General features: G+C 34.9%; 3 protein-coding genes across 6 annotated transcripts in view; 2 read left to right on the plus strand and 1 right to left on the minus strand.

Annotated features, from left to right (window-relative positions):
* Positions 1-9,961, plus strand: part of LOC148228875 (uncharacterized) — a 113,135-nt gene extending 103,174 nt beyond the window's left edge. For all 4 annotated transcript variants that reach the window (XM_088200758.1, XM_088200760.1, XM_088200759.1 and 1 more), the window contains one exon: positions 8,992-9,961. In XM_088200758.1, the coding sequence (XP_088056884.1) occupies positions 8,992-9,192 (201 nt within the window). In that variant the 3' untranslated portion in view covers positions 9,193-9,961. The remainder of the gene's footprint in view (positions 1-8,991) is intronic.
* A 6,029-nt stretch (positions 9,962-15,990) lies between these two features.
* Cog3 (conserved oligomeric Golgi complex subunit 3) lies at positions 15,991-25,887 on the plus strand. Its single transcript, XM_088200762.1, has 12 exons — positions 15,991-16,192; positions 16,257-16,445; positions 16,502-16,777; positions 16,842-17,131; positions 17,192-17,410; positions 17,482-17,621; positions 17,691-17,851; positions 17,913-18,045; positions 20,545-20,720; positions 20,783-21,121; positions 21,188-21,361; positions 24,049-25,887. The coding sequence occupies exons 1-12, from the start codon at positions 16,016-16,018 to the stop codon at positions 24,301-24,303; spliced, it is 2,529 nt and encodes an 842-aa protein (XP_088056888.1). The 5' UTR covers positions 15,991-16,015; the 3' UTR covers positions 24,304-25,887.
* On the minus strand, positions 24,318-25,829 carry UQCR-C1 (Ubiquinol-cytochrome c reductase core protein 1). The gene has a single exon (XM_088200766.1). It carries the CDS (start codon positions 25,827-25,829, stop codon positions 24,426-24,428), a length of 1,404 nt encoding a protein of 467 aa, XP_088056892.1. The 3' UTR covers positions 24,318-24,425.
* Positions 25,888-26,918: the final 1,031 nt, after the last annotated feature.

Below are 26,918 nucleotides of genomic sequence, written 5' to 3' on the forward strand. Positions count from 1 at the left end.
CCTTTGACGCAGTGCGGTCGATCGCCCGAAATCGTACGATAGCGTATGTGCGAACTCGGCTTTGTTTTTTTTACATACGAGCGATTTGTAGTACTATTGTCGTTTTACGACTGAAAATCTGCGGTGCGGTCGATCGATCTGTCCGTCCGAGAGAGCAGCAACCTTGGCAACCTCCGGCGAAGGTCGTGCCTTCAGCGCCGCGGTTTCAGTTACCAAAAAAAAATTTTTTTTTTTGATTGATCGATTGTGCTACGAATGGTTCCGACCAGTAACGGCGTATTAATCGCAAAAAATATCTGGAAATAATCAATATAAAGGCACATCCATACAGCTTTTTTTTAAATATACCGCCCATGATTCTCCCTCTGGCACGCTTCCAGAAAAGCAGCATCTGATATGATGTCGGCCTTATTGCCCTTTATATTATTATGATTTTTTAGTCAGTTCTAGATTTACATTCCATTAATCATAGAGTGGACTTTCTATCCATAATGGCCTTATGTTTGTCTTTAGCAGTACTTCAAATCAAACTACTTTTGCGCTTCGTGGTCAAATCGCGCTCGAGGTTATTGTTTAATATGTGGCGACCGATTCTTTCTATAAACCAATACTTTCTATATTTTAATGTGGCTCCAAGAGACGTCGCTATCTCACTTGGCGACCGGTCGTTACATATGAAATTGTAGTTTTTAACCTTCGCACTAAGCGGCCTCAAAATTCTTGTTATTTAAACTATTTGTTAAATATTAATAACACCTATTTGATATTTATTGTAATTTATAAAAATATTTCAATTAATGAAACGTGATTTTTTTTAAAAAAAAAAAATGATATCGAAGTTTTGAGATTATACATATTTTTTTATTTACTTTGATACAACAAAATATATTTGTATGCAACTTACAATATTATAATTATTACTCCCACTCTAAAATTATGATAAAATTTAACCGGAACTTTGTGGGCGATTTCATTGAAAAATATTAGTAATAAAGTAAAATTAAATACGAACGTTAGGTTATAGAAAAGTGATATTGTTTCGTTTTCAAAGCAATTTGAATATACAATCCATAATATAGTTGTTGCAAACAGTAACAGCATTATTTAATTATTCTTTATCTCGAAAAACGACAGTTTTGCCTTATTCTGAAATTCAACGCGTGCTTGATTGTTAAAGTTCAAGTTCAAAAAAGCCCATTCAAACCCTTCAGGATTTTTTCAACCAAAAAATCACTTATTACTATCTAGTCTCTAAAACACAAGTCAAAAGATTTTTTCAAATTTTTACACTCAAGTTTTGTTCGAAGATGATTAATGAGCCTTCATTACCCCCTGTTTTTTTTTTCTATCCAATTTAAGGTAATTTACCTAGATTTCTGATCTAGAGTTAATATTATATCAATAAAACAGAAACCTAAAAAAGTTAAACTGGAAAATTATTAGTAAAATATACAAAAAATTACGTTGTGCGGCATAATTTTTCTTTAAAACGTTTTATTTTATGTCAAGTTTTCACGAGGTTTCAGTGAATTCAAAAGGTAGTTAAAAATAAAATTTTCGCTCTACGTGGAAAAATGAGTTTGTGACAAGATTGAAACTTTATTTGGATATCAATCTGTAAAAATTAGTTAATTTGCAATTTGTGACGTTTTTAACGCTATCGCTGTAGATTTCAACACAGCAAAAATTTCATTATTGTTGTTGATTACTGGCGTCTCAGTAAAATTAAATCCGAATACATTTTCACCGGTAAATATATTTCTTTAAACAAAAATATAATTTTATAATGAAATTCAATTTGACGCGTACGCCGACGAAAACCAATGTACCACTGTAATATAAAAAAATCGTTAATATTTTTATGGCCTGCTGATCACAGTAACAATTAATTCTAACTTATTTGAATCCTCTGTCTCAAAAGTTTGCTGACTTCGGCAAAAATCAAATTTGTTCTCAAAAAGTTAACCTACCACTGAACATTCACGTAAATTATACTTAAAAAATAGCATGTGCTTCCACTATCTAATCTTTGCCATTATGAATGTTTATAACATGTTTTTATAAAGTAAATATTTTGTAGAGCGTTTGAGCGCATGACTCATTATCTTTCTCGTGTATTTTCAGAGTGACTTATTCCTCACCCCTTTTATTTTATGATTCGCGAATAATAACAATAATAAAATAACCTCACATACATGGAAAGTTTACAATACCATCAGCGATATTAGGTATTTATCATAAAACGTTCCATATTGATTCAGTTCCTAGGCGCGCGCGTTATGTTTACCGTATACTCTATAAAAATATTCTAGAGACCGATCTCTCGTCTATTTCCGATTCCATAAATGAATACATAAATGTCGTCTATATTTATCTCGATTCCAAAGAGGAGAGAGGTCGCGAACGTCCATCACGCCCGCCGCTCGTGAACGTAGGCAATATTGTACTAACGATCGATTCCCGATTGAACCGGTTCGATCCCGCATTTCGGTAAGTGGCGAACTATTTACACACTCATCACGTTTACGACCGGTGCGCGAATCGCCCTTCGCGCGACATTACGTAGATCGAGATAACGCCTAGTCTTAGTTAAAAAAACAACGCGTATATATATATGAGCAGACTGAAAGGCGCCGACGCAAACATGTGCGGTAGATAAGATTTTTAAAGGTTGTCGTCGCATATCCTGCTATGAGTAACGTTCGCATTGCTAATTATTTGCAATGCATCATCACCAAAAGATCGAATCAAACGACTTAGGTTCGGAGCGCGTTCGCTCGCGAAACGTATCTGGTTTTATCCAGATGGATCTTTTTATAGGTTTTATCTGTTTGATTTTTATCGGCACTGTTGAGATACGGCTGTGCCTCGTTGCGAAACGTATTTTTGTGTAAATATATGTACCGCACTATCGCACGGCATAGTGCGTTGATTTCAACATTTTCAGAAATAAAACTGTTGTTTATTTGTATCGTTAACTTATATGCTAACTATCAAGTACGTATGCAATGTGTATAATAGCAGTGTACGTATGTTAGCGTTCTATTTTAAAACGTTCTGATGGATATATGGATGCTGTCGATGAGGTCAGTTTCCCTTCCGCGTCCGTGCACTTTTAATCAATGTCACTTGCTTCGTTTGTCGCACATATTTTATACATTGTGCACTGGTTGTTTATGAGAAGCTGCGTTCGGTTATCTCGCAACAACTTCGTAACGACGGCGCGGCACGCGTCCGTTGCGTGTTTTGAAATGTGCTTTTTCAGGAGGCTTTGTTGCGCAATTTCAGCGTTTCGCGAAAATAGTAAACACGACGAAAGTAGGTTGTGCCACTTTGGTGCTTAATTCGTTGCAAATATTTTTCTCATTGTATGATTTAAACGTGACTTTGGGTAGAATAAAAACAATTTTTCTCTCTATGGTGTCTCAAAATTTAAGATATATAATCAACTTTAATGTTTCTTAACCATAAGGGGTGTGACTTCGCAGCCGGAAAGACGCTAATGGAATCTGGTAATAATTTATTCGTTATTCTCCGAGCTGCGGTGGAGGAGCTGGCGGAGGGATGATGTCCAGTGAATGGTTCTCGAAGGTCTTGTTGTTGTAGCAGCGACAATGTAGTGGAGGTTGGTTTCTCTGCTGCGGTGATAGTTTAGTGGATCTGGTCTCGGGCCGTAGCTGACCGTGTCTGACTTTTCCTCAATGAAGACTAGCCTGAAGTATCAAGGGTTGCAAAGCTCTCTGACGAATCACAACCATGCCAACGACCAAACAGATAATCGTTTTTTCAACCAGCAAAATATACGGCTTTAAAGTGACATTTGCTTAATGGACATCCCTTCGGTGCTTTACGGCACCTTTTGTCTTCCGGTGATGTATTATTTTCCGTGCCCGTTTCGCAACAAAGAAATATCCTTTCAATGCATCGAAAAATAATTGCGTGCTATTTATTTTTTGGACGTAACGAGGGCTTTTGCGTGGTCCCATGCTTTACATTATATTGTCTAGCTCATCCTTGGTTACGGTAACTATACACAATCCCATTTTAATTTTTTTGTTTTTAAAATTGTTATTCCAAAAATAATATTACAAGTTATAAATTACATTTTAAAATATTATGACGTTGTTCTATGTTGAGCAGGGACGTCATTTGGGTAGGGCAAAAATGCATATCGTTTGATTAAATACTATGAATATTAATAAAATCGAATTATTAAAAAAACTAGCCTCCCGCTCCCTTTGGAAAAGTTAAAATGACGCCCCTGATTCTAAATCAGGGGCGAAAATCTATCTGGTAAAAAATACTTTCGAGACAGATTTGACTTTTTTGTATATTTTTTTGCTTTTAACGTCGATTTTTGCCTTCTGAGAAGTAATAATTGTTTTTTGCGTCTATTGGTCAACATTCGGTTTAGATGTGCTACTTTCATTCAATTCTCACTTATTATATAAGTCGTAATATTTATATAGAAAAGTCTTAATATGAACGCTAGATAACCGATCGTTTCCACTGCTGATTTTATTGCTTTTGATGTAGATTCTAAACATGTCATTGAAATACTATGAATTTTAATGAAATGGAAATGGACTAGCCAACCTCTGTCCCCCTGGAAAAACTGAAATGTCTAGATAAATACCAACATTGCATTTCAAATATAAATATCCTAAACATAGTCGAAAACCATCGACAAAACAATATATTTAAATTAACCCGCCGTTGGTCGCGCGAGTGTTGCATACGCCGTTGGTCGCGCCTGAGCGAATAGCCGCCTCTCAGTTTTTTCTGTTTTTAAGTTTAAATATTGAATATTTATTATTTTTTTTATATTTCTTTTATTTTAGTGTTGTATATATATAATAAATAAATTCTTTAAAACTTTTATTTATATAACGAAAGCAGAAAAATAAAATAATAAATATTTTAAAAGTAAAATATATTTTTTTTAGATATATGCCTAAAACTTTAAAAATAACATGACAAAATATATATTATTTTTGATCTTGAAGACTTGAATACTTAGTTATGCAATCTGGACATAATGCCGATGAATGTTCTTTGCATATTGGGTTATAGCACATGTGGCATTTGATGGTGATTTTGCGATTTTTTTCCTAAGGCAAAAATTACATTTTGGACGATTCTATTCACTTGGTTCTGGGTGATGAATTATCGTAGTGTCAGGTTTCTCTCCTAAGTATTGCTATATTTTTATTTGCAAACTTTGCGATAAATTTGTATAATTTTTTAAATTATCTAAGGAATCGAAAAAAAAATTCAAAAAAGTTTTTTTATACTATGTATCAAAAGAGTTAAATAAAATATATTTATAAAATAAATTAAAAACATAATAATAACAACAAAAAAGTAAATAATAACAAAAAGAAACTACCAAAAAATAAAATTTCCAGCACGAATCTAACCCGCGTAAATAACGTTCTCTCTCGATCCTTGATATAACACAACTAATACGCAAAACCAAATGTATATCAAATTAGTAAACACGTGTTTGAGCCTGCAATATTGAAGAAAACATAATTCTTGAAAAGTAGAGGGACCCGCAAGTTAATATGTTTCATACAAAAAAAACGGCATCAAAAAACCCGATAGGGTGAGCGCTGCGCCGCCGTGCGACCAACGGCGGGTTAATCATATAAACACTTAACAGAATTTGAATTCCCGTGTTGTAGAAAAATAATATAAAATTGTTCAGTTTAGTTTTGAATAACGAATGACGCTGAAAAATTAAACATGTAATATCAATATAGTTTAGTCGTTGCCAAATTTAATAAGCATAAGAGCTACATTCGAAAATAAAAAAATAATATCTAGTGAATTATATATCGTATATTGCCAATACTGTAACACCAAATCTATTCGACTGTATTTTTAACTATTCGTTAAGTATTCATTATTATCTGTATTAGAATATGTTGAAGTTTTTAATTTCTAAAAACATAAAAAACTATAAACACAAATGTGTATTATTTCACAGCTTTTTGTGTATTATAACAGCGTAGGTAGTCCATTTTGTATTCAATGTACCACTACATTATTTACAGCTCAATTGCGCCTCTTTTGGTTCGCGAAATTTATCTTCATATTTTTATGTTGTTTATAACAACAGCCATCGACATAAAAACTGATAACATCATACAAAATAATAAAACAAAAACAATATTGTGTAGCTGTGGATAAGCACTTTTGATACTAAAGAACAAATAATGACTTTTCGTTGTTTAACATCCAAATAATTGCTAATGGATTGCTGTTGACGTCATGATATTCAAAAAAGTAAATTAATTCCGTTTTTGTTTCTCAAAGGGGTGTTCCTCCGGCTTGCGCCTTTGTAATATGATACTTATTTATTTAGCTAATATAGCTAGTTGTTTATACTCTAAACAAATTTAATCAAAGCATACATATAAACATAAACAGAACATAAAAAATACTTTATTATTGTAAGTTATTTCTTAATGCACGAAGGTGTTTTCTTTATTCCATTAAGGAAACCGCTACATTTTTATTTTTGCGGATTATCCTAGGATTATTATCATAAAAATTCGCACCTCCGTACAATATTCCCCTGGCTGTATTCATTTTCTTATAACCAACCATCCTTAAATTGTCTTTATTTCTAGTATTAAATACAACATACTTCTCGATCAACTTTCACGCGTTAGATGAGTGACATGCAAAAAATGTTTTATTGTTGTTTATAATTTATGCAAAATATGTATTTTTACTTTGCATAAAAATGTTAGTTGCTAATAAATCAAAAATTAATTTAATATTGTTTTGTTGTGACAACCCTAGCACATGATTTTTGACAGCTGCATATACTGTCAAAATGTACTTTATTTTTAATTAAAAAAATCGTGTAATACGAAATATACCGTGGCATGTAAACGGTTTTAAAGTGTTGGTTGTAAACTGATTAATTTACCTCGTTGTAACGCATTAGGATCACGCCTGTCATGTTACAACGGAACTCAAAAAGTAAACTTTTTTTCGTGGTAGAAATTATGCGTTTCATTGTGTCGCTCAGCAAATCTATTCTATTTTATAAAATGTAGCTCAGCCGCGCAGCGAGAAATTCAAGATTTTTTTTATTAAAAACTTGTTTCGAGTCAGTGGGCAGGAGTATAACTACTTAACATCCGTTGCGTGTACCAGTGCCGTTGACAGTACTTGGGCCCTACGAGTCCAACCCAGTGGGCGGGCACCCAGCTTTTGACGGCCGGATGAGCGGGACCCACCCCCCGTAGTACTACATATTGTATTGGAGTTAGTATTTCTCCCGAGCGGAGTCAGTGGGAAAAAATAAATACACGCAGAATTCACGTGGTTGCTAAGAACAAATAAAACAATTTCTTAAAATAAATACTAATAATTTAAATAACACGCCAAAGCAAAATTTGTAATAAATAATACAAATTTAACTATAACTGCATTATTATCTAATTTCAGTTTAACGTTTGAAAACCAGTTTTCAAATATTTTTTTAACCGTGTGATTAATCGTCAGATTTTTTGATTTCAAAAACGCCCAATTATTTTTATGCTTTAAAATACATCCCTCCCGGCGAACAACCGATCACAAGAAATCCATTTTAGTGAGCACTCTGATTTTGTAAGAAAAATGTAAAATGCAATTATATTTTTTTTCACTTTATAGTGGAAATTACATAACAAAATAATACTATTTTGGTAATTCGGGAATTTTCCCGGACAATTATGAATTGTTAAATCCGGGAATATCCCGAATGGACTTTTCTAATGTATTTTAAAGTTTCTTGGCATAAATCAAAGGACATGTGTATAATACAATTAATATGATTTTAATCACCAATAATGATAACTTATCATATAATTTTCTAGTTAATCTTTGTTTTTAACGGATATAAAGCATATCATTACAATAATTCTTGCCTTGATTTTATCGTCCTTTATGTACTTAATCGCTAAGACACGAATTAGTTGTCATAACATCCTCATTCCACACATCTACTTTGAGTGTTGTAAAATATTATAATAAAAAACTATCGAGAATTTTTTAATTATTATATTATGTGAAACGAGTCGCGACCTTTTTGTTGTGCATTTTTCCTGAATGCAGTCGGACCTTTTCGCTATGCGTTTTCCTGGTGTCCGACGATTATCAGTCGGACCTTGAATCGGCTCGCGGATCGCGCGTTTCCGACGCCTCAGTCGACTCCGATTTATAAGCTCGGGCCGCACGCAGCAGACGGACAGTCGCCGATCGACGCGCTTACAGCTCGCACTGCCGCTTCTGCGTTCGGCCGATTTCGGACGTGCACGTACGACGTCACGATAGCGGTCGCTGCTTCTGTTCTGCTCTGTTCGTACACGCTCTCGCAACAATGCTCGACACGGTCACCTCGTCCGACCCCTGCCTCTACGAGATCAGGCAGCGCGGTCAACGCGACGCGTGCTACGTCGTAGTCACTAATCCTGAGGTTAGCATTTTGTGGATTGTACTCGTGTTTTTCTTTTTTTTCCAACGTTTAACGGTATTGCGATGCCTTGGAGTAAAAAATAGTGAGATCTACTACTATCGATTAAAAAGTAGAAAGCCAGGATTCAAGTGTTTTTATTAAATAGTGATTGATCTAAATATGTTTTATTTAGATTTTTATATTCCAATTGGCATTTGCGTAAGTGTAAAGTTAATCACTTCATGCCTGAATTATTTTTTAAAAGTTGTTCAAAAATCCAATATTTTTTACTTCTTTATTTTCGTAGATAAATAATAAATATTCGACAAAAAATTTTTTTTTTGTTGATACTAATAAAATTTAACAATAGAAATAATGATTCCATCTTTGAAAATCCCGCAAATGTGCGGGACCCGTGCTCAAGTAGTTAATACCGAACCAAATAGTGCAATTAAGTTGAGTAGTGTCGGAACAACATGTTGGTGTTTTTTTTCTATATATACATATTTTACTAACATTACTTTTTTTCCTTTCAGGATCTCGTCAAGAGCCATTTGATGTTCGCCGTGCGCGAGGAGGTGGAGGTGCTCAAGGAGCGCATCGCCGAGCTGATGGATAAAATTAGCCAGCTCGAGATGGAGAACAGCATCCTCCGCGCCAGCGCCACACAGGAGACGCTGGCACAGTTGAGCGCTCCGCCTCCGGCGGCCAGCCCTCCGGCCGGTCCCGTGTCCTAAGCCCCCGGCCCCTCGTCGCTCGGCGCGACGCCTTGCAAATTGATCGTCTCATCGACGGCGGGGACGAGCGAGTCCTCTGAGACGCGGGAGAACCGGTGCTATTGTGTATGTCGAGACCGCGCGAGTCTAGTCGACTAGGTCATAGTTTATAAGGCATCTATTTTTTTACAAAGTGCGTACAAAGGACATCGGCGGTGAGTGTGTGGCTGTTATCTGCGAGGGAATCTCTCCGAAGAAGACATTTCTTCGCATGCGAAAGACTGGAAAATTGACTGTCGTCCAACTCGTCGTACGCTCGCTCGTTTATATCGTTTTTTATAATCACGCGCATACTCCACCTGTATTATTAGCGTTTTTAACCTTTGTTTTTTAAACCATCAAACAAAATTTTTAACCAACTTCATGCGAATTTGACTATGCGTAAATCGGTGATTTTTACGATGAGTGTTAAATAACCGACAACGATAGTAATCACATAATGTATATACTCCAGAAAAGATTTAATAATGTGCAAGTTATTCGACACTCGTAGTGAAAACACCGGAATAGATACTACGGTTATAATATAGAGATGTGAGCGCAAAACGAGCGAAGCAATATTGTCTACTTTATTGTAAAACTTTAGTCGAAGGTGTATTATATATAAATATAACGCTAAAGCTACGACATGATTAGAATGTTCCGTTTTTATTAGATTTTTACTCCCGAACTAAAATTCACTTTTCGGTGCTTCGAATAAATGTTGCACGCATGTTTCCGATGATCAAAATCAAAATCGGCATTCCATAAATAAAAAACGCTTCAGGGAGTAAGAAGCGTTTCGAAATGACAATCTTTAAAACGCCGACTCTGCTTCTTTTTAACCGAACTTGTAGACTAAATGTAATTCGGTCGAGTGACTTCTCGGATGTGATATTATTCTAAACGCTACGTTATCTAAAATAACCATTTTTGAACACGTTTATTAACAATAACGGTTCGTCTTTAATTTTGTGTAAAGTATGATTTACCCTAACTCGGCTGGCCAGCTGGCGACGACTTGAAATGTTTTCTTTTTCTTTTTTAAAGTCATTATGGCTGTGCGAAAGTCTTTAAAATAGTATGTATTTTTTAAAATAACTACGAATAATAGAACGATTTCAAAATACGTTTGCCGTAATGTAAAGCGATTAGCTACCCCTGACTTACTGTAACATTTTTTTCTTCTTTATATATATATGTATTCTTTCGTTCTTAAGTTTTATTTGATTTACTTTATATATACACATATATATGATACGCTATATATAATAATTTAATCACACCTCTTATGTGAATAATTCAATATTTTAATTATTTATTATTTTAGATTTGTTAAAATGGAAACTTTTTTGTCTGAAGTTTGTATCTTTGGGATATATTTTTTTTTAATTTAGGTTCAATTATTGATTATCTATAATTTTTTTATATAAATATATATATATATATATATATATAGTGTAAGTTTTCAGTTTGTAACTCATACTAACTAGTTTCATATCATATAACTTATAGATCACTGCTCTGCTTTTGTACATAAAGCATGTATTTAAGTATAGTATTATTTTATAAATACACGTATATAAATATATAAATAAAATATATGTATAAATAAGAGAATTATGTGAATAATGTTTTTTAATTGCGTAAGTAATGAATTTCCGAACGATGATAGAGAATTGATGATACTGATGGAACTATCTATGTGTAATAAATCGGGTTTTGATATTAAAAACTATTTCATATGTATTGAATTTATTGTCTATACAGTATGTAAATAAACTGTCCAAACATAGCTTACATACCTAAAATGTTCCTTATTATCCAATAAATCACAATAACGCTGTACAAATGCTTGTTTTATTTCATTATATTAATTTGAGACTGTTATGACCTATTTATATTTTAATTGAAAAGGTGTTACTATTTCAATTGCCATTTCAGTAAAAATAGTTTTAATGAAAAATAAATGTTTGTAATATCGACTCTTAATCATCCATCTTATTACAAGGTTATATTTTATTTGTCAATAAATTCATGATTTAAATTTATGTGTTTCATTTGAATTACATTTTTGCATGTAAAATAGGTAAGTAATACAAATATTTAAAATAAATATGTAGACAATACATATTGAAATATTTCATTCGTAATTTAAAATAGATAAAGGACGAATTTGTTAATTTGCAAAAATTAGAACATTATAGATCTATTTAAAATAATATTTTTCAGTCAAAAGACTTGGGTTCGAATCCCATATGGAGTGTTCTTAAATTTCTATCGTGTCTGGGAGATTGGAATCGGTGATTATTATATAATTATCATTACGAATTTGGTTTACCTAGATTTTCCTAATCTCGCGGATAAATATTGTAATGATTAATTAAAGTCGTACATATCTGATATTGAAAATGATCTAATAATTAGCTAATACAGCTCATGGGGAATATCTTTCATAATTCTATCAAGAACAATAATTTTGAGCAAAGATATAATATCGATTAAGCAGTCAATAATATTATTTTTGCTGCTTTCAATTATGTGCTAAATTTATTACAGTTAGAGGACTTATAACCTGAGTATAAAAATTCAAAATAATATTTATATTAGAATGACAATGAAGACATCTGTTGGTAAGTATAAAAATTTATTCATATTTGTACGCAACCTTTGCCTACACCTCTTAATGATGATCAAGGTTAAATATCTAGGTATTAACTAAGCATATAACTGAATTTCGATCTGGAACGTCGTTCCAGTATTTTTTTCATTCCCGGAATGAGTTCTGGTACGATTTGTTAGAAGATTAGGAAAATTTATTTGAGCTTAATTGAATAGTCACATTTACAAACAGCACAACTAAACAAATAAAATAACCAAGATATTCATCTCCAGGTTCACATAAACAGATCTCATTTAATACTCCTAAAAGGAAGTAGCGTTCCGGAACTTCTTTTTTTAGAACTATATCATTGGTGCTCCTGCTGCGTGACTTAAAAAGTAAGGTGACCCACATCCTTAAAATTTTTGTCCTTTGTTCTTGAACAAAAATTTCGAAGATGACCTTTTATATTTTTTTAGCGTCCATTGATATTTTTGGGGTCAGTATTTTAATACGGTCAGAATTTATATTGAGTTTGCGCCCGGGGGCGAAACTTCTATTTGCCCCCCCCCCTATATTTTTGTCACAATTTTTAGCACGTCTCTGGCGACGGGATGTGCCTGATGGCAATTAGACACAAATTGAGCCACTGCAGTAGTATTTTTATTGAAATTTTAAGTTACACGGTGTTTAAGAAGTGAACGGGATGCGGACTCGCACCGGCGTGCGAGTTGCCACAAGAAGAGTGTCCGTTACGGTGGTGTTACCGGAGTGCCGCTAAGTTTTGGCCATAAATAAATACATATAAATACACGTCTATTATGTGAAAATGTCTTAAATGTTATTAACATAAATTTTCACGACAGCAAAAATCGAATATATTGTTAAAAATACAATATATTAAGGTAAATCATTGACAGATAAAAAACGTATTAAATTATATCAAATATAGTCACCAAACATTATCCATAACCATTGGGAAGTCTTAAGCAGATGGAAGAAATGTTGTACACATGGCCAGGCCGAGGGGCAGGCAGTACAGGCGATCGCCTGAGGCGCCGTGATACCAAATAAAGACGTATTATCTATTCACTTAAAACTATCAAACAATATTGTTAAATAATATAATCTGATATTATTTGTCGCGCTGATGCGCTGACCTAAGCGATTCGCTGTAAAGCAATAAAAACATGCATATATTAATTTTATATGATGCGAATTCAAGAGGGTGGAAGCCGCGAAGTCGGGATGTTGAAAGATTAACAGTATGGAGAGGAGAACACCGATGGCGATCAAACGACTAAACTTCATATATACCGGTCATTGATTGGCTAGGTACACTTCCATATTTTTTAACTTAATATAAATCGAGCATCATCAACCGTTCGCCGGTTAAGTTAGGTTCGCTATCCCACTTTTTAAACTGCATATAATCCGAACATACACCGGCTACAATAATATTTTCCTTTCAACTTCCTTCCTGGTGTCTTCCAATTCTGATGAAGGTGGAGACACTCTTCTTGGAAGAGGTTATAGAGCTCCCGATTGTTTCGTATATTCGCGACTTGATTTGTTTTATGAGGCTGAAATAGTATTTATTTGCTGACACTACTCGTCTCTTGATCTCCTTGCTAACATAGTATGAATTATACATATACTGACAAATCATAATACGTTTTTAACAAAGACAGATACTGAAAAACAGAGATACAGACAAGACTAAGAGAATAAATTGTGTATAAATTCAGAAATAAATACAAAATACAGTTAAAAGTAAAATATAATAATAAAAAAATACTATGAGATTGATTAAAGACATTTTATTATTTTTAAACTCACTACTTTTTTTATGCAATAATGTAAATTAAATATAATAGATATAAAAATGTTTTAGACCACTAAAACACTGCTCGTCATTCATTATGTATTCATTATAATTGCTCTTATTCATTCTGTTATTTTATTTCAATATTTTTAGTCTCTTGTCTTGACCTATTGCAGTAGCACGTTGCTGTTTAACTTAACTTTCAACTTAAAATATTACTTTTAGGTTAAATTGATTTTATGATAAATTAAATATTTTATTGTGAAGACCTATTTATTCATTAGGTGGCATTCTGATAACACTGACGTGACGGCGGAGAATGGCAGCACCTTAGCGGATCTCTCATTAGTCCATCCGTGAAGTAGACAATTAATTTATTGCTTTAATTATTTCAAAAAGTGTTTTTTTTTTAATTCCTGCAATCACAAAAGTAGCGTCGAAGCATATGCTAAAAAATTATCGGCTCAAACTAGCATTTTGTGACGCAGGAAACGGTTTTGTATGGGTTTTTTGTCATAATCTACCAGGAGTGCATATGAGTGAGAAGGTAGCTAACAATTAATTAGCTAATAATTATTTTAATTATTAGGAAAAATATTTGTTTCAATTCCTGCAAATTATGCTTGGATTGCAAATTATGCACCTCAAGAGTCGCGTCAAAGCATATTCAGAAAAAAAAACCGCTTCAAACTACCGTTATTGTACGGGTTTTTTGTCATAATCTACCAGGAGTATAGAATAGGTGAGGAGGTAGTGGAGCTAATAATTTATTTATTTTTATATATAATTAATTTAAGTGTAATCAGGGCTATCTGCTATGGAATAATAGTATCTATTTCCATATACATAAAGCCTATTATTGCATAACCGTAGTACTAAAAAGTTTCGACCAATCAGAAAAAATAATTTAAATATTTTAAATTTCCTTGGAGACACATGATCTTAGAAAATGGTTACCATGTACATAAATAAACAAAATACACAAGGCTCACTATCGAATGCGTGTATAATGTTATTTTTTAAGTTTAAGAGCTTACAATGATTAATCATACAATATAATTAAAATAATGCATATAAAATAAAAAATATGGTCGATAACGCAATGACATCTGGTGATAAAAGTATTTTCAATTGATTTACCGATTTAATATAATTATTCGAATTGCAAATGCAGGTACGTGTTAACCGTAAACATGTTATACAAATTTTTTATATTCGGTACGAGGATTGAAAGTTAATGTGGATCAAACCACCTAAACGCTAATAAAACGTATTTTTTATCTTGTGATATTCTGGGATTTGTCATGGCGATCGCGTAACAATCATTATGATGCAGGCGGTTATTTAACTGAATAAGTTTGGTTCCATTTCGGCGTAAAGTCATCTTATTAATCGCTCATGTCTTCTGAAAAATAATTGTGAACCATAAAACTATGCACAATAATTACAATCTAAGCACAATATTCCCACAAAGAACTGATAGTGATAAGATATAATTTTTAAATTAATTTTATAATCGTCCTAAAATATCAGTCGTGGGCAATTGTCTTCTTTTCTCTTACGTTTATTGTGTCATATAGTGATAATCAGCGAAGGCTAGTGAAAAAAGAAACAGGTGGAGCCAGGGGCCAAAAAATTATGTTTATATTTTATCGAACTAAACATAATATGTGTTTTACAGTCTTCGATTTCTGTGAAAAAATTCTTTCCATCGACGTCAGTGTCGTAGAACCTGCAATCAATTCTGCAACAGTTTAGAAAATATGCAGTGAAACGGGAAGATTTGTAAGTACCTCATCTACATATGACATAATAAAAGTAAGAAGATCCAAATGAGTTTTCGGTAATATTTCATTACGATTAGTAAGCAGTATTTTACAGTCTTCGATTATACTAAAAAAATTCTTTCTATCTCAAAATTAGTGCGAAAAAAGTGATTGAGTGAGTGTGTTTCAACCAAATTTAAACTATTATTATCACAGTTTATAAATAATGCCACGCGATTTCTGGCAAAATCAACCTATATATTTGATTTTGCTTAACTTCGTTTCGGCAGCCTCAGAGAGCATATGCCCTCTACGCTGCGGCCTTGCAACAAGTCAAGCGTGCTCTCCGTCGTCGCTCTATTGTTATTCCCGCTTCGTTCGTCGCTCTGAAGCCCATTAAATTCGTTGCAAATGATCGCCCTAAATTTTTATTCTGGCCGCATGCTATTTTAATTCTAATCAATTGATATTTAATCTGACCCCGAATAATATAATTATGACCAGACTGTTACTAAAATTCTGACCGAGATTTCTTTTTTATTCTGACCCAAAGTTGTGTTAAATTCTGATTTAATGGCGCTGGCAGCACTGCGCGCAATATCAGTTTGACAGATGACAGCCACGAATGTCGGAATTAACGCCGGAGACGCTGGAAGGCGTTTACAGGCAAAACTTGCACAATGGGAGCATCCAGAACAGTCGCTGGCCCCTCTGACGACTCAGCAAACTGATTTAATATTTGATTTGGCCGACATTTACAGTCATTCTTTGGCCGTTCACGATGAAAACGTAACTATTTTCTTTCTCAGAATGTTATGAAAAAATTATAATAAATATATATGTATACTCTTAGTACACCAGTGAAGCAGAGGAAAGTCTGGAAGAAATCGATAACAACGAAGGCACTGATAATACGCAGCAATTTTTAGAATGGTACGAAGATCTAGAGCATGGTATATTAAAAAGCGACGATTTACCTTATTTGAGTTATTTAAAACAACTAGAAGAAAGAAAAATTGAATGCGAGACTCTTTTAAATCAGGTAATTACTTGCTTGTTTAATTCAATTTCAATGTAATAACAAATATATAATTGCAGGTCGACGAGTCTTTGAACAATTTTAATACATTATCAGATGAGTATAATGTGGTATCTATCAAAACTAACGCATTGCACATTGCGAGCGCTCAACTGATCGCCGATCAAGCGAAGCATTCCACTATAAGCGTCGAAATAAAAAATAAATTACACTTCTTCTCGCAAGTAGAGAACTTATCCCAGCGTCTTAGCAGTCCTACTTTATCCGTTTCCAGCGATGCTTTTTACAACATTTTGCAAAAGATCGACGAATGCATGGATTATTTGAAAGAAAACGTATGAATTCAGCTGTTATATTTATCTATTTAGCGATGATATTCATTTTTTGTTGATTTTTCAGGATTTATATAAAGAATCGCATATTTATCTAGTCAAGTATCGACATTGCTTATCTCGAGCTTTCAACTTGATAAGATCTTATGTTAATCATGTATTAGCTCATGCGACTGAACAAGTACTTGCTCCGAGACCGCAATTTGATTCCGATTCAACACAAAATAATGATTTAACTCCGTTGAACCCGACAGCCGATACAGCTTTTGCGTTGTTCTTTGGAAAGTTTCAGGCTGCAGCTCCCAAATTGAAAGATATATTCTATCAAATAGAAGATAGAGTGGAGAAAAGAGAAGAGTACGAATGACGAAATATGTTGATTTAAATATTATAATCTGTAATGGTTCATTTTTATAGATATGCTAGCTTGCTGCAAGAATGTCAACAGTCATATTTGTCGCAAAGAGCGCAAGTGATTTGGAATGGAGTAGAATCGGCAGTAAAAGAGTTGACTGACAGTCACAAAGGAGACCACTGTGCCTTGATGCGCTCGGCGTGTTCTTTTCTCATTCATATATCTCAAGACGAATGGGATCTGTTCTTTCAATTTTTTTCAAAACCTTCTCCATTACTAGTGTAATTTTTGTCTTGTACTAAAATACTTGTTCAACAAATAACTTATTCTAACAATACACCATTATTTTTAGATCATATTTAGGAGGGCTTTGTAATACTTTATACGACACACTTAGACCTTACGTTATTCATATTAACCACTTAGAAACACTAGCAGAATTATGCACCATTTTAAAAGTTGAAATGTTAGAAGAACACGTCAATAATAATCGTAATAATTTATACCTTTTTTATTCTATATCAGTATGAACTATATAATATTTGCTATTTTTAAATTCAGCTGAGCCTTTAGCAGCATTTGGAAGAATAGCTGCTCAACTTTTGCAAGACTCGCAGGAGAGACTAGCCTATCGTGCTCATGTGTGCTTACGTTCCGACGTTTTAAACTATAAACCGGCACCTGGTGATCTAGCATATCCCGAGAAGCTTTTAATGATGGAGGTATATGTTTAAAAAGTAATAAATTATTTCATTGCGTATCTAATAATGTGTTTATTTTTAGCAAATAGCTATGTCACTGCAGGAGCAAACGTTAAAAAGATCCGACTCTCACACCTCCATGGTTTCCATTGGTTCTGTGACTTCACAAGAAGTCGCAAACATAAATAGTGAAGGTCATAAATATAGACCCTTAAGTGAGTTTCTTTGTATCATATCAAAATAGAAATTTGCAACATTTGTACTTTATAACGATTTTGCTACAAAGATAAACTATTTTAAAAAAATTATCAGAGGTAATATTTAAGGATCATTTTTAAATCTTTACATTATTAAATCTTAATAAATTTAGGCTCGTATTTTTCGGGACAGAATTTTAATACAGTTGTGGTCAGAATTTATATTACAAGGTCAGAATATAAGCAGCCAAAATAATATTAAATGGTAAGAATCATTTTGATAGTCAGAATCATTTCCATTGGTCAGTATTTATAAAGAATAGCAAGTATTTATATTATATGCCTTGCAGTTTTATGTTGACAGATGGTCAACTTAATAATACATGCTCATTATCAAGGTGTTTTAGGGCCAACTTATTTGGTTGGGCTTGCAACATTGTCAGGCATTATTTCCACTTCGTTCGTCGCTCTGAATACCTTCGGGTCCTACATACTACAATTTAATAGATTCTTTGAAAGTTATTCATGGGGTGTTCACTGTTCTGCCCAACGCTTTCTCCCTGCCGCTCGCTCGCACCTAACTTGTCTTAACAGTTTAAGTGGGAGCAAGATATTTTATAAGATATTTCTGAAATAAATTTATATTATAATCTGTAATGGCTTATAAATATGAATGGGCAATAAATTTACAAATTTATTGCCCATTCATATTTATAAATGTTTAAATATATTTTTTTAATTTACATGTTCGTCCTATATTTATATTCTGACCGTATGCAATTTTATTCTGACCATTTAATATTTATTCTAACCCTGAATAATATAATTATGATCAGGGTATTAATAAAATTCTGACTGAGATTTGATTTTTTTTCTGATCAAAAGTTAATATTTATTCTAACCCTGAATAATATAATTATGATCAGGGTATTAATAAAATTCTGACTGAGATTTGATTTTTATTCTGATCAAAAGTTAATTTAAATTCTGACCATTTAATTTGTTGCATTAATTTAATCCTCAGTAAAAATATTACTAATTTTAAAAAAGGACTCGACATAAAATGTTTTCGAATCACTGCTAACAATCAATGTATGTTGAACAGGGACATCATTTGAGGGGGGGAGGCACGATTTCTTTTGATGGGAATTTTTGCCTTCTGAGAAGGGATAATTGTTTTTGCGCCTTTGCAAAATTTGATTTAGATGCCTTATTGGATTCTCACTTATTGTAAGTCGTATTATTTGCTAAATTTAGCCCCCCCTGAAAAAAGCTGAAATGATGTCCCTGATGTTTAAATTTGAAACGCCTATTATTTCTGAAACATGTAAGAAGAAAACGTAGGATCGAACATTGCGTATTACTGGCCATAGTTTTTTTGTATATTCTTGAATTATTGTAACAGAGACAAACGTTAAGAAATGATTCATAGAAAGGACACATTCAAGTTGTTCTGGCTCTTGCTTCTTTTACACAAAGAGTTCCGTGGGCCCCGCAAAATTGACGATGGAGTTTTGCTGTCTATGTGTACAAATAAAATAACTGATCCCAAAATTCGCAGAATTTTGATTTCGATGTATTTTTTAGGAGAATGAAATATCGCTATATGACTTGTAATTTCACATTTTGTGATAAGATTATTAAACTTTTTTTTTATTAAACTTTTACTCTGAGCACGGGGCCTTACGTGAGTGAATCAGTTGTGTATTTTCAGAGCTTGCCCTGATTATGATGTAAACCAGGCCTCGGCAATCTTTTTTGGCTACGGGTCAAAATAATTAAAATCTGACTATTAAAAAAAATATTCGGGTCAGTGAATTTTTTTGGTCTTAACACCATATATGTGGTCTAGTCGTGACATCGTAACACATTTAAAAAAATGATATTTGCAGAACTGAAATGGGTCACTTCAAATTACCAAACGGGTCACTTGGTGACCCGCGGGTTATAGGTTGCCGAGCCCTGATGTAAACCATGCAGATTAATATATAACGAGTTAAACTCCAACAATGATTATCATTGATCGAAATTTAATATAACAAGAAAAATAACTCATACAATCAATAAGTCACAGAGGCAGAAAACATTTATATAAAATCACTCATTGCACACTCAGTTCCAAAGACAGATATAAAAGGTTCACCTACGGAACCCATAATTAGTTGAGCGCGCACAAAATCTCTGGAGTTGTATTACGATACTATTCTTGTTATTAAATATAAAGATAAGTTGGAAAGAAGAATACTAAAAATATTAAAATTAATCAGCGCCTCTTGAACTTTTTTATTTAGCACTTCACCACTTATTTTGTCAAAGCAAAGAAAATTTTCGAAAATAAATCGATCTTTAATAGATAAACTAGTAATACAGCTTAAATCATTGAGTAATTTTATATTTGAATCGACTATTTTATCTTTGTAGTAAATCCAGTATGTTTATAAATATCTGTTAAAGTGACAACTGTTTAGAAAATATTTATAGATTTATTTTTCACATATCATTAACAAATATTTAAAGGTTCTCCTGCTGATTTGCACGGAATGTGGTACCCTGGCGTTCGTCGCACTTTAGCTACTCTTTCAAGATTATATCGCTGCCTCGAACGATCAGTATTTCAAGGATTGTCTCAAGAAGCTCTTGTTTTATGCATCACTAGTGTCGAAAACGCCGCTCAACAAATATCGGCCAAAAAAGTATGACAATCAACCGATTAATTCAGTTTTGCTTTATTAAACTATTTATTTTACATTTTTAGACCATCATAGACGGAGAACTCTTTCAAATAAAACATCTACTAATTCTACGAGAGCAGATAGCTCCGTTTCAAGTCGACTTCACCGTGAAAGAGATGACTTTGGACTTCAGCAAAGTCAAAACGGCCGCTTACGGTCTGATACAAAAACGAAGCCAATTGTTCTCGATGAACTCTAACAACGCTCTATTAGAATTTTTGCTCGACGGGACGCCAATGGTAAAAGAGCACTTGTTAGACTCAAGGAAGGAAGTTGATCGTCGATTGAAAAGCACTTGCGAATCGTTCATAAAACACTCCACCAAAATTTTAGTTTCACCAATACAAATATTTTTGGAAGAGGTATGTTTTTAATATGGGTAAATAATAATCATACGTATTGTTAATTATGATTATTTTTTGTAATAGATTCAGAAATCTTCAGGCGATAAAGGAAAAGTGAGGATTTCACCAGAGCAAATAGCTGCTGTTCTTTTGGAAACGCAACGTCTAATAAAAGCTAATTTAGCTCCACTGCAAAGATCGATGCAACTTTATTTGGCTAATAAAGAAACAGAGTTTATACTATTCAGACCGATAAGGGTATTTCATTCAATAATTATTGTTCTAAGCGAGATTAATTACGATGGCTTTTCGACAGAATTTATCGCATATACTAAATTTGACTACAGATATTTTTTGTTGAATAATATGAACATAAAGTTGATCATGAGAGAAGTATGCATAATTCGAGTCAATTCTGTCACATTAAGATCTTCTCTTTGTAACTTATTTATTATCATGGTAAAGGCAAGATGAATTAGGAAATAAAATTATTCGAAGACAAAGGACAAATCGCCAGATCTCAATTGGATTCATTTTCATTTTAAATATATTTTTGCCTTTAAAAGTAATGCACTAAAATTATTTAATTAGCTGATTTGTTAAAGCCCTCAAAATAAGTGTTTATTTATGCGATGATTGCTTTATTTGAGTAACATTTCTTTACATCCACATCATAACTCAAGTCTCTTCATTAATTCCATAACTCAATGGGCACGTTCAGCGAATACAACAGTCGACAGTCTAGAACAAGGGTGGCCAACCCAAATGATCTTGCGGGCCACTTCGGAAATGCATCATAACTCCGCAGGCCACATATAAAATTATATATCCCCATATATAGATTTAAATACACTATAGACATTTTTTTGGAGTGAAAAATTGTCTATAGTGTATTGGCCATTATAAAATAAATATATTTTGTAAAATTGTGATGAATCTCGCGGGCCGGAAAAATGTTCAACGCATGCGACCCGCGGAGCCGCGGGTTGGCCACCCCTGGTCTAGAATGTAGAAAAAGTTTGAAATGAAGTTTTTGATTTTTTAATTGATGATATTATCAGATTTTCCCAGTTTATTATAACCGTGGGGGGTTTTTATGTATATATACACAATACTATATACTTTGTGTTAAAAATCTTGCTTTAAAGTTATCGTTAAATGATTAGAAGTGTAAGTATAGTTCTTGGCCTTTATATAAATAGTATAACATTTAAAATTCTCTCTCATCTTGAGTTAATTACATTTTTTTAATACAATAAATTGTAACTTAAAGTCGAACAGCTAATTGTAAGATAAAAAAATCAAAACATGCAAAAAAATTAGCACTGTTTCTTTAATCCGTTTTTTTATAGAAAACGCTTTGTTGAACACATTGAAGAGATGCATTTTTTGATTATTTTATTTTTTGTAATTCTCTAGGACTTTTTTCTAAGCGTAATCGATTTTGAGTGAATCTGCAAACTTAAATCAAAAACATATTATAATAAATTCACACCTCTGTACAACATTATTTATATATAAGCTGCCCAAACACGATCAGCTAAAACTGCCGGTTTTCACTGAACAGCTTAAACTGACAGCTAAAACTGACGACCTTTGTGTCTACATACATACGTTCAAATTTAACTGTCAGCTACATAATTTATTTACAAGATGTCACCTGGCAACGATGCAACGACGAATCGCCTACACAGGAACAGTTTAAAGTTCCGTCAGTTCAGTTAAAGAAATATAGAATTTAAATATTCCATCAGTTCTAACTGCTAGTAAAAAGACTGACAGCTTTCATACTACACATGCTCAGTTTGAACTGTATAGTCAAAACTGTCAGCTTTAACTGACCGCTTATAGCCCCCATTATTACACCTAGTTCTGCTCTGATTTCATTTTTTCATACAATATTCATAGTCTTTCAGCACCCTTGCATATTTGATTACATTTTTATAATTGTTTATGATACAGTTCTCATATTTCAATAGTTTTAAATCGAGTTTAATATTCCATATACATAATTTTTTTAATGAAGTAATATATGTCATTACAAAAATTGTGCCAGTCAGTGGTCGTTTATTTAATATATACGATATGTATTTTTCTGGTCAAATTCAAAGGAGTTTCTGATTAGGATTCACAGGAGGGCTCAAAAACAATTATCACTTCTCAGAAGTCAAAAATTCACGCCAAAAGCAATAAAATCAATTTAATAAAATTTATTCGACTAACGAAATATGTCCTACGCCTTTAGAGAGTAATTTGCTAGATGGACATTTCGAAGGTCAAATTATGCAAAGGGTTGAATATTTATGTTGCTTTTTTCTGTCGCTTGGTTTGCGTAATCGTAATGCATAAAATAAATATATTCTCTCTGTATTTCGAGGGTAATTACGACGTGGTTCAGTGCATTGTTTACGTAATCCTTTATGTCAAAAAGATCGCTCTTTTCTTCTGGACATTATGAGGGTTATTGTGGTGGTCTGTCTAGTTACAGTCTTTGCTTATATTATGCTATTGTCCTGTTCATTCTTGTAATTATCGTGGTTATGCTATTTTCTGCACGAGTATATGAAGAAAAACCCCCACAAAATTATATTGCTTATTGTAATTTAATTGTAATGAATTTAATTGCCCGTTCAAAAACAACTAAGAAACTGACCGGTTAAGAAGTTAAATAGAGATCAAAGTGTCTTTTTGTGTACACACAGAGAACGTAAGATGACATGATAACTTTCTTTTATCGAAATAAAGCTGTCGACTGAAGCCTAAGAGGCTATTTCTTTAATCTATAGATTAAAAACTATCGATAAAATAATTCTAGCAGATGCATCATTTAATTTAAATGTTACGAAATTTTCGCAAAACTGCCCATTGTAGTGTTAAATTTTTTTTTTGACAGTAATACAAATTTGCCTTAAAGATGTTTACAGCGAGATTATTTTATTTTGTAGAACAACGTAGTCGGAAGCTACATGCAAGTGGAGCAGCTCTTAAACAACGGAAATTATTCCTCCGACGACATGATCATAGCCAGTTGTCCGACTCCAGAGCAAGTGTCCGTCTTGCTGTCTTCGGCTAGTTTGCTCAGCGGTCAAAACGACCAAACGTCGCCGTACGGATCGGACGGCAGGAAGCTCAGCGTCGCTCGACCTCCTCGGCCGTCCGGGGAAGGGAAGCCGGACAAAGAGAAGACGTTCATAGTGTAAATAATAAGTCGCCGTAGTATTTATAAATTTTATTTTTATCACATATATGCATAACGATCGGAGACTATGCAAATAAACAATCTATATAATACATACGCCGTTTTTAATTTGAATAACGTAACCTAATAGAGGACCTTGTGCATGCTGCTTCTGAGCAATTGATAGTCGGGGAGGTTTTCGGTGGGTCCGATGGCGGCGATGGCCGGGCATCTGTCGTAGATGTATTTGGTGCAGACGTTCCTGACGGTGCTGGCGTTGACGGAGTTGATTCTCTGCTCCAGTTCGTGGTGGGGGACGCGCCTGCCGTAGCACAGCATCTGGCGGCCGACGTCTTCGCAGATGGGCGTCGTGCCGTCCAGCTGGAGGAGCATGTTGGCTTTCAGGATGTTCTTGGCGCGCTCCACTTCGCCGTCGGAGACCGACCGGCAGAGCTTGGACCATTCCCTCAGCACGTTGAGGATGAAGTCCTCGTGCTGCATCTTCTCGCAGACGTAATAGATGCCCCAGAGTCCGGTGTCTTTGTAGCAGGTGTTGAAGGACTGGAAGCTGTGACACAAGTTGGCGATGGAGGAGAACCTGGCCAGGGTGGACGCGTTGTTGGCGCCGCCTCCCTGGGTCCTGTCCCAGGATCCGATCAGAGTGTTGGCCACCATCAGGGGGATGGTGTCGGCGGAGGTCCAGCCGGCGCCTTCGACCGCCATGGCGACGTGCGCCAGCGGCATCGAGTCGTCTCGGTGTCGAAGTTCGGAGCCGGTGTATCTGCAAGGAGTCAACTCGGGCACTTCGAATTCGTAAGCGTTGGGAAGAGTATTGAACTGCTTCTCGGCGAACTGGGCCAGACTGTCGTGATCGACGCCTCCGCTGGCGGCCAGTACGATGCGAGACGGTTTGTAGTGGGTCTTGACGTAGTCGACGAGGTCGTTGCGAGAGATAGATTTGATGTTCTCGGTGGGTCCGAGGATGGTGTTGCCGAGAGGCGTGCCTTGATAGGCGGTAGCGTGCAGGTAATCGAACACGACCTCTTGCAGGTTGCTCTCGACGTCCTGCATCTCTCTGAGGATGACTCCGCGCTCGCGTTCTATCTCGGCCCCGGCCAGCTTCGAGTTCTGCAGGATGTCCGCTAATATCTCGACGGCCTTGTTGACGTCCTTGGAGAGGCACTTGGCGTAGAAGACGGTCTGCTCGCGGGAGGTGTAGGCGTTGAGGTGCGCGCCCATGTTCTCCACCTCGAGCTCGAGTTCGGTCTGCGAGCGCTTGGCCGTGCCTTTGAAGGCCATGTGCTCGAGGAAGTGAGCCACCCCGTTGTTGGCGGAGCTCTCGTAGCGCGAGCCGGCGTCGATCCAGACGCCGACGGTGGCCGTGGCCGCGCCGGAGTCCTCGGTGGCGACGCGCATGCCGTTAGCGAGAGTCGTGACTCTCGTGGGCGGCGCGTTCACCAGCGCCTCGCGGTACTCGGCCGCCGCCGAGATGCGGCGCGCCCCCAGTCGGGCCCCCGTCTTCACCACCTTCAGCAGACGGCTCGCCATCGCGTTTTACGTAATGACAGATTTTCGAGCGAGAACCGATGTTGCCATATGCACGTCTGCGCGGCCAATGTTGCGCAAGCGGACCTATCGTTTCATTATACGTAATTAACTAATTTACAAAATTACATTTCTTTGTCTTTAACATTTATTGAAATTTTAAAATAAACTTCAAATTTTACAGTAAAGGAGACTTAGGGGTAATGTCGAACACGCTGCAAGGCTGGCCGCAGCCAAAATTTTAAGCAGCCAGTCGAGCGAAATGGACGTGAATAAAAAAGATTAAAGCTTATATGAAAATCTATATTAAACGACATTTTATACAAATATTTTGTTCCGTCATGTTTCAAATAAATTAAATACATGGCCGGATTATATTTTTTATATTTATCAATCAATCGGAGTAATGATAAGTGTATCGAGCGTATAACCGAGCGTATATCATGTGCTTTAGAGCTAATAGTAAGGGCGTAAACCCAAACTTGCCATCTCTTTCTTAATTATGAATAATGATGAAATGGATAGCTCTCGAACTGACTGTGTTAACGCAAATAGCGTATAAAACGAGACCACGCTATGCCAAGCACGCGCGGCTACTTGAATTCCCGTATCGAGAGATTTTGTCACCGTTTTGGTAAAAGACAGAAGGTTAGTAACAGTGGAACGGGTGGGACGAATGCTGTCGGTCCAACAAAATTTGCCGAAAGTGATTAAAGACATATATATGGATAATTATTTCAAACAATTTAACAGAAGCTGACAACACTGCGACTGGTCTATAGTTCTTTATATACAATTTGTCACCCTTTTTATGAATAGGAGTGACTTTTGTGTATTTCCATAGATCAGGAAATGAGAATTAGCTAAAAAATACGTTCAATATGAAATCAGGAATCAAATCAGGCCCAGAAGCCGCATTTAAGATTTGAGCGCTCAATTTATTTGATGGTCAGTACTGCGGGCAAAAAATATTTCTCGATAACAGAACGAAAATATTGCGCAAAACCGTCGTCCGTCAGCAATATTTTGTGAAGCTATCGCGAAGCGCTTTCGAGTAAAATACTGATTGCACGCACAATAGAGCCACTCATA

This window comes from Plectrocnemia conspersa, unplaced genomic scaffold (genome assembly GCF_051122295.1).
Source record: "Plectrocnemia conspersa isolate PC_06_02 unplaced genomic scaffold, ASM5112229v1 ptg000012l, whole genome shotgun sequence".
In the NCBI taxonomy this organism is placed as follows: Eukaryota; Metazoa; Arthropoda; class Insecta; order Trichoptera; family Polycentropodidae; genus Plectrocnemia; species Plectrocnemia conspersa.

Bases quoted from the DNA above. Each gene is read 5' to 3' on its own strand.
- Cog3 (XM_088200762.1), top strand. From the start codon at position 16,016: ATGACAGCCACGAATGTCGGAATTAACGCCGGAGACGCTGGAAGGCGT. The intron at 17,411-17,481 runs GTAATTTTTGTC...CATTATTTTTAG, and splicing joins AAACCTTCTCCATTACTAGT to ATCATATTTAGGAGGGCTTT. The intron at 18,046-20,544 runs GTGAGTTTCTTT...AAATATTTAAAG, and splicing joins TCATAAATATAGACCCTTAA to GTTCTCCTGCTGATTTGCAC.
- UQCR-C1 (XM_088200766.1), bottom strand. From the start codon at position 25,829: ATGGCGAGCCGTCTGCTGAAGGTGGTGAAGACGGGGGCCCGACTGGGG.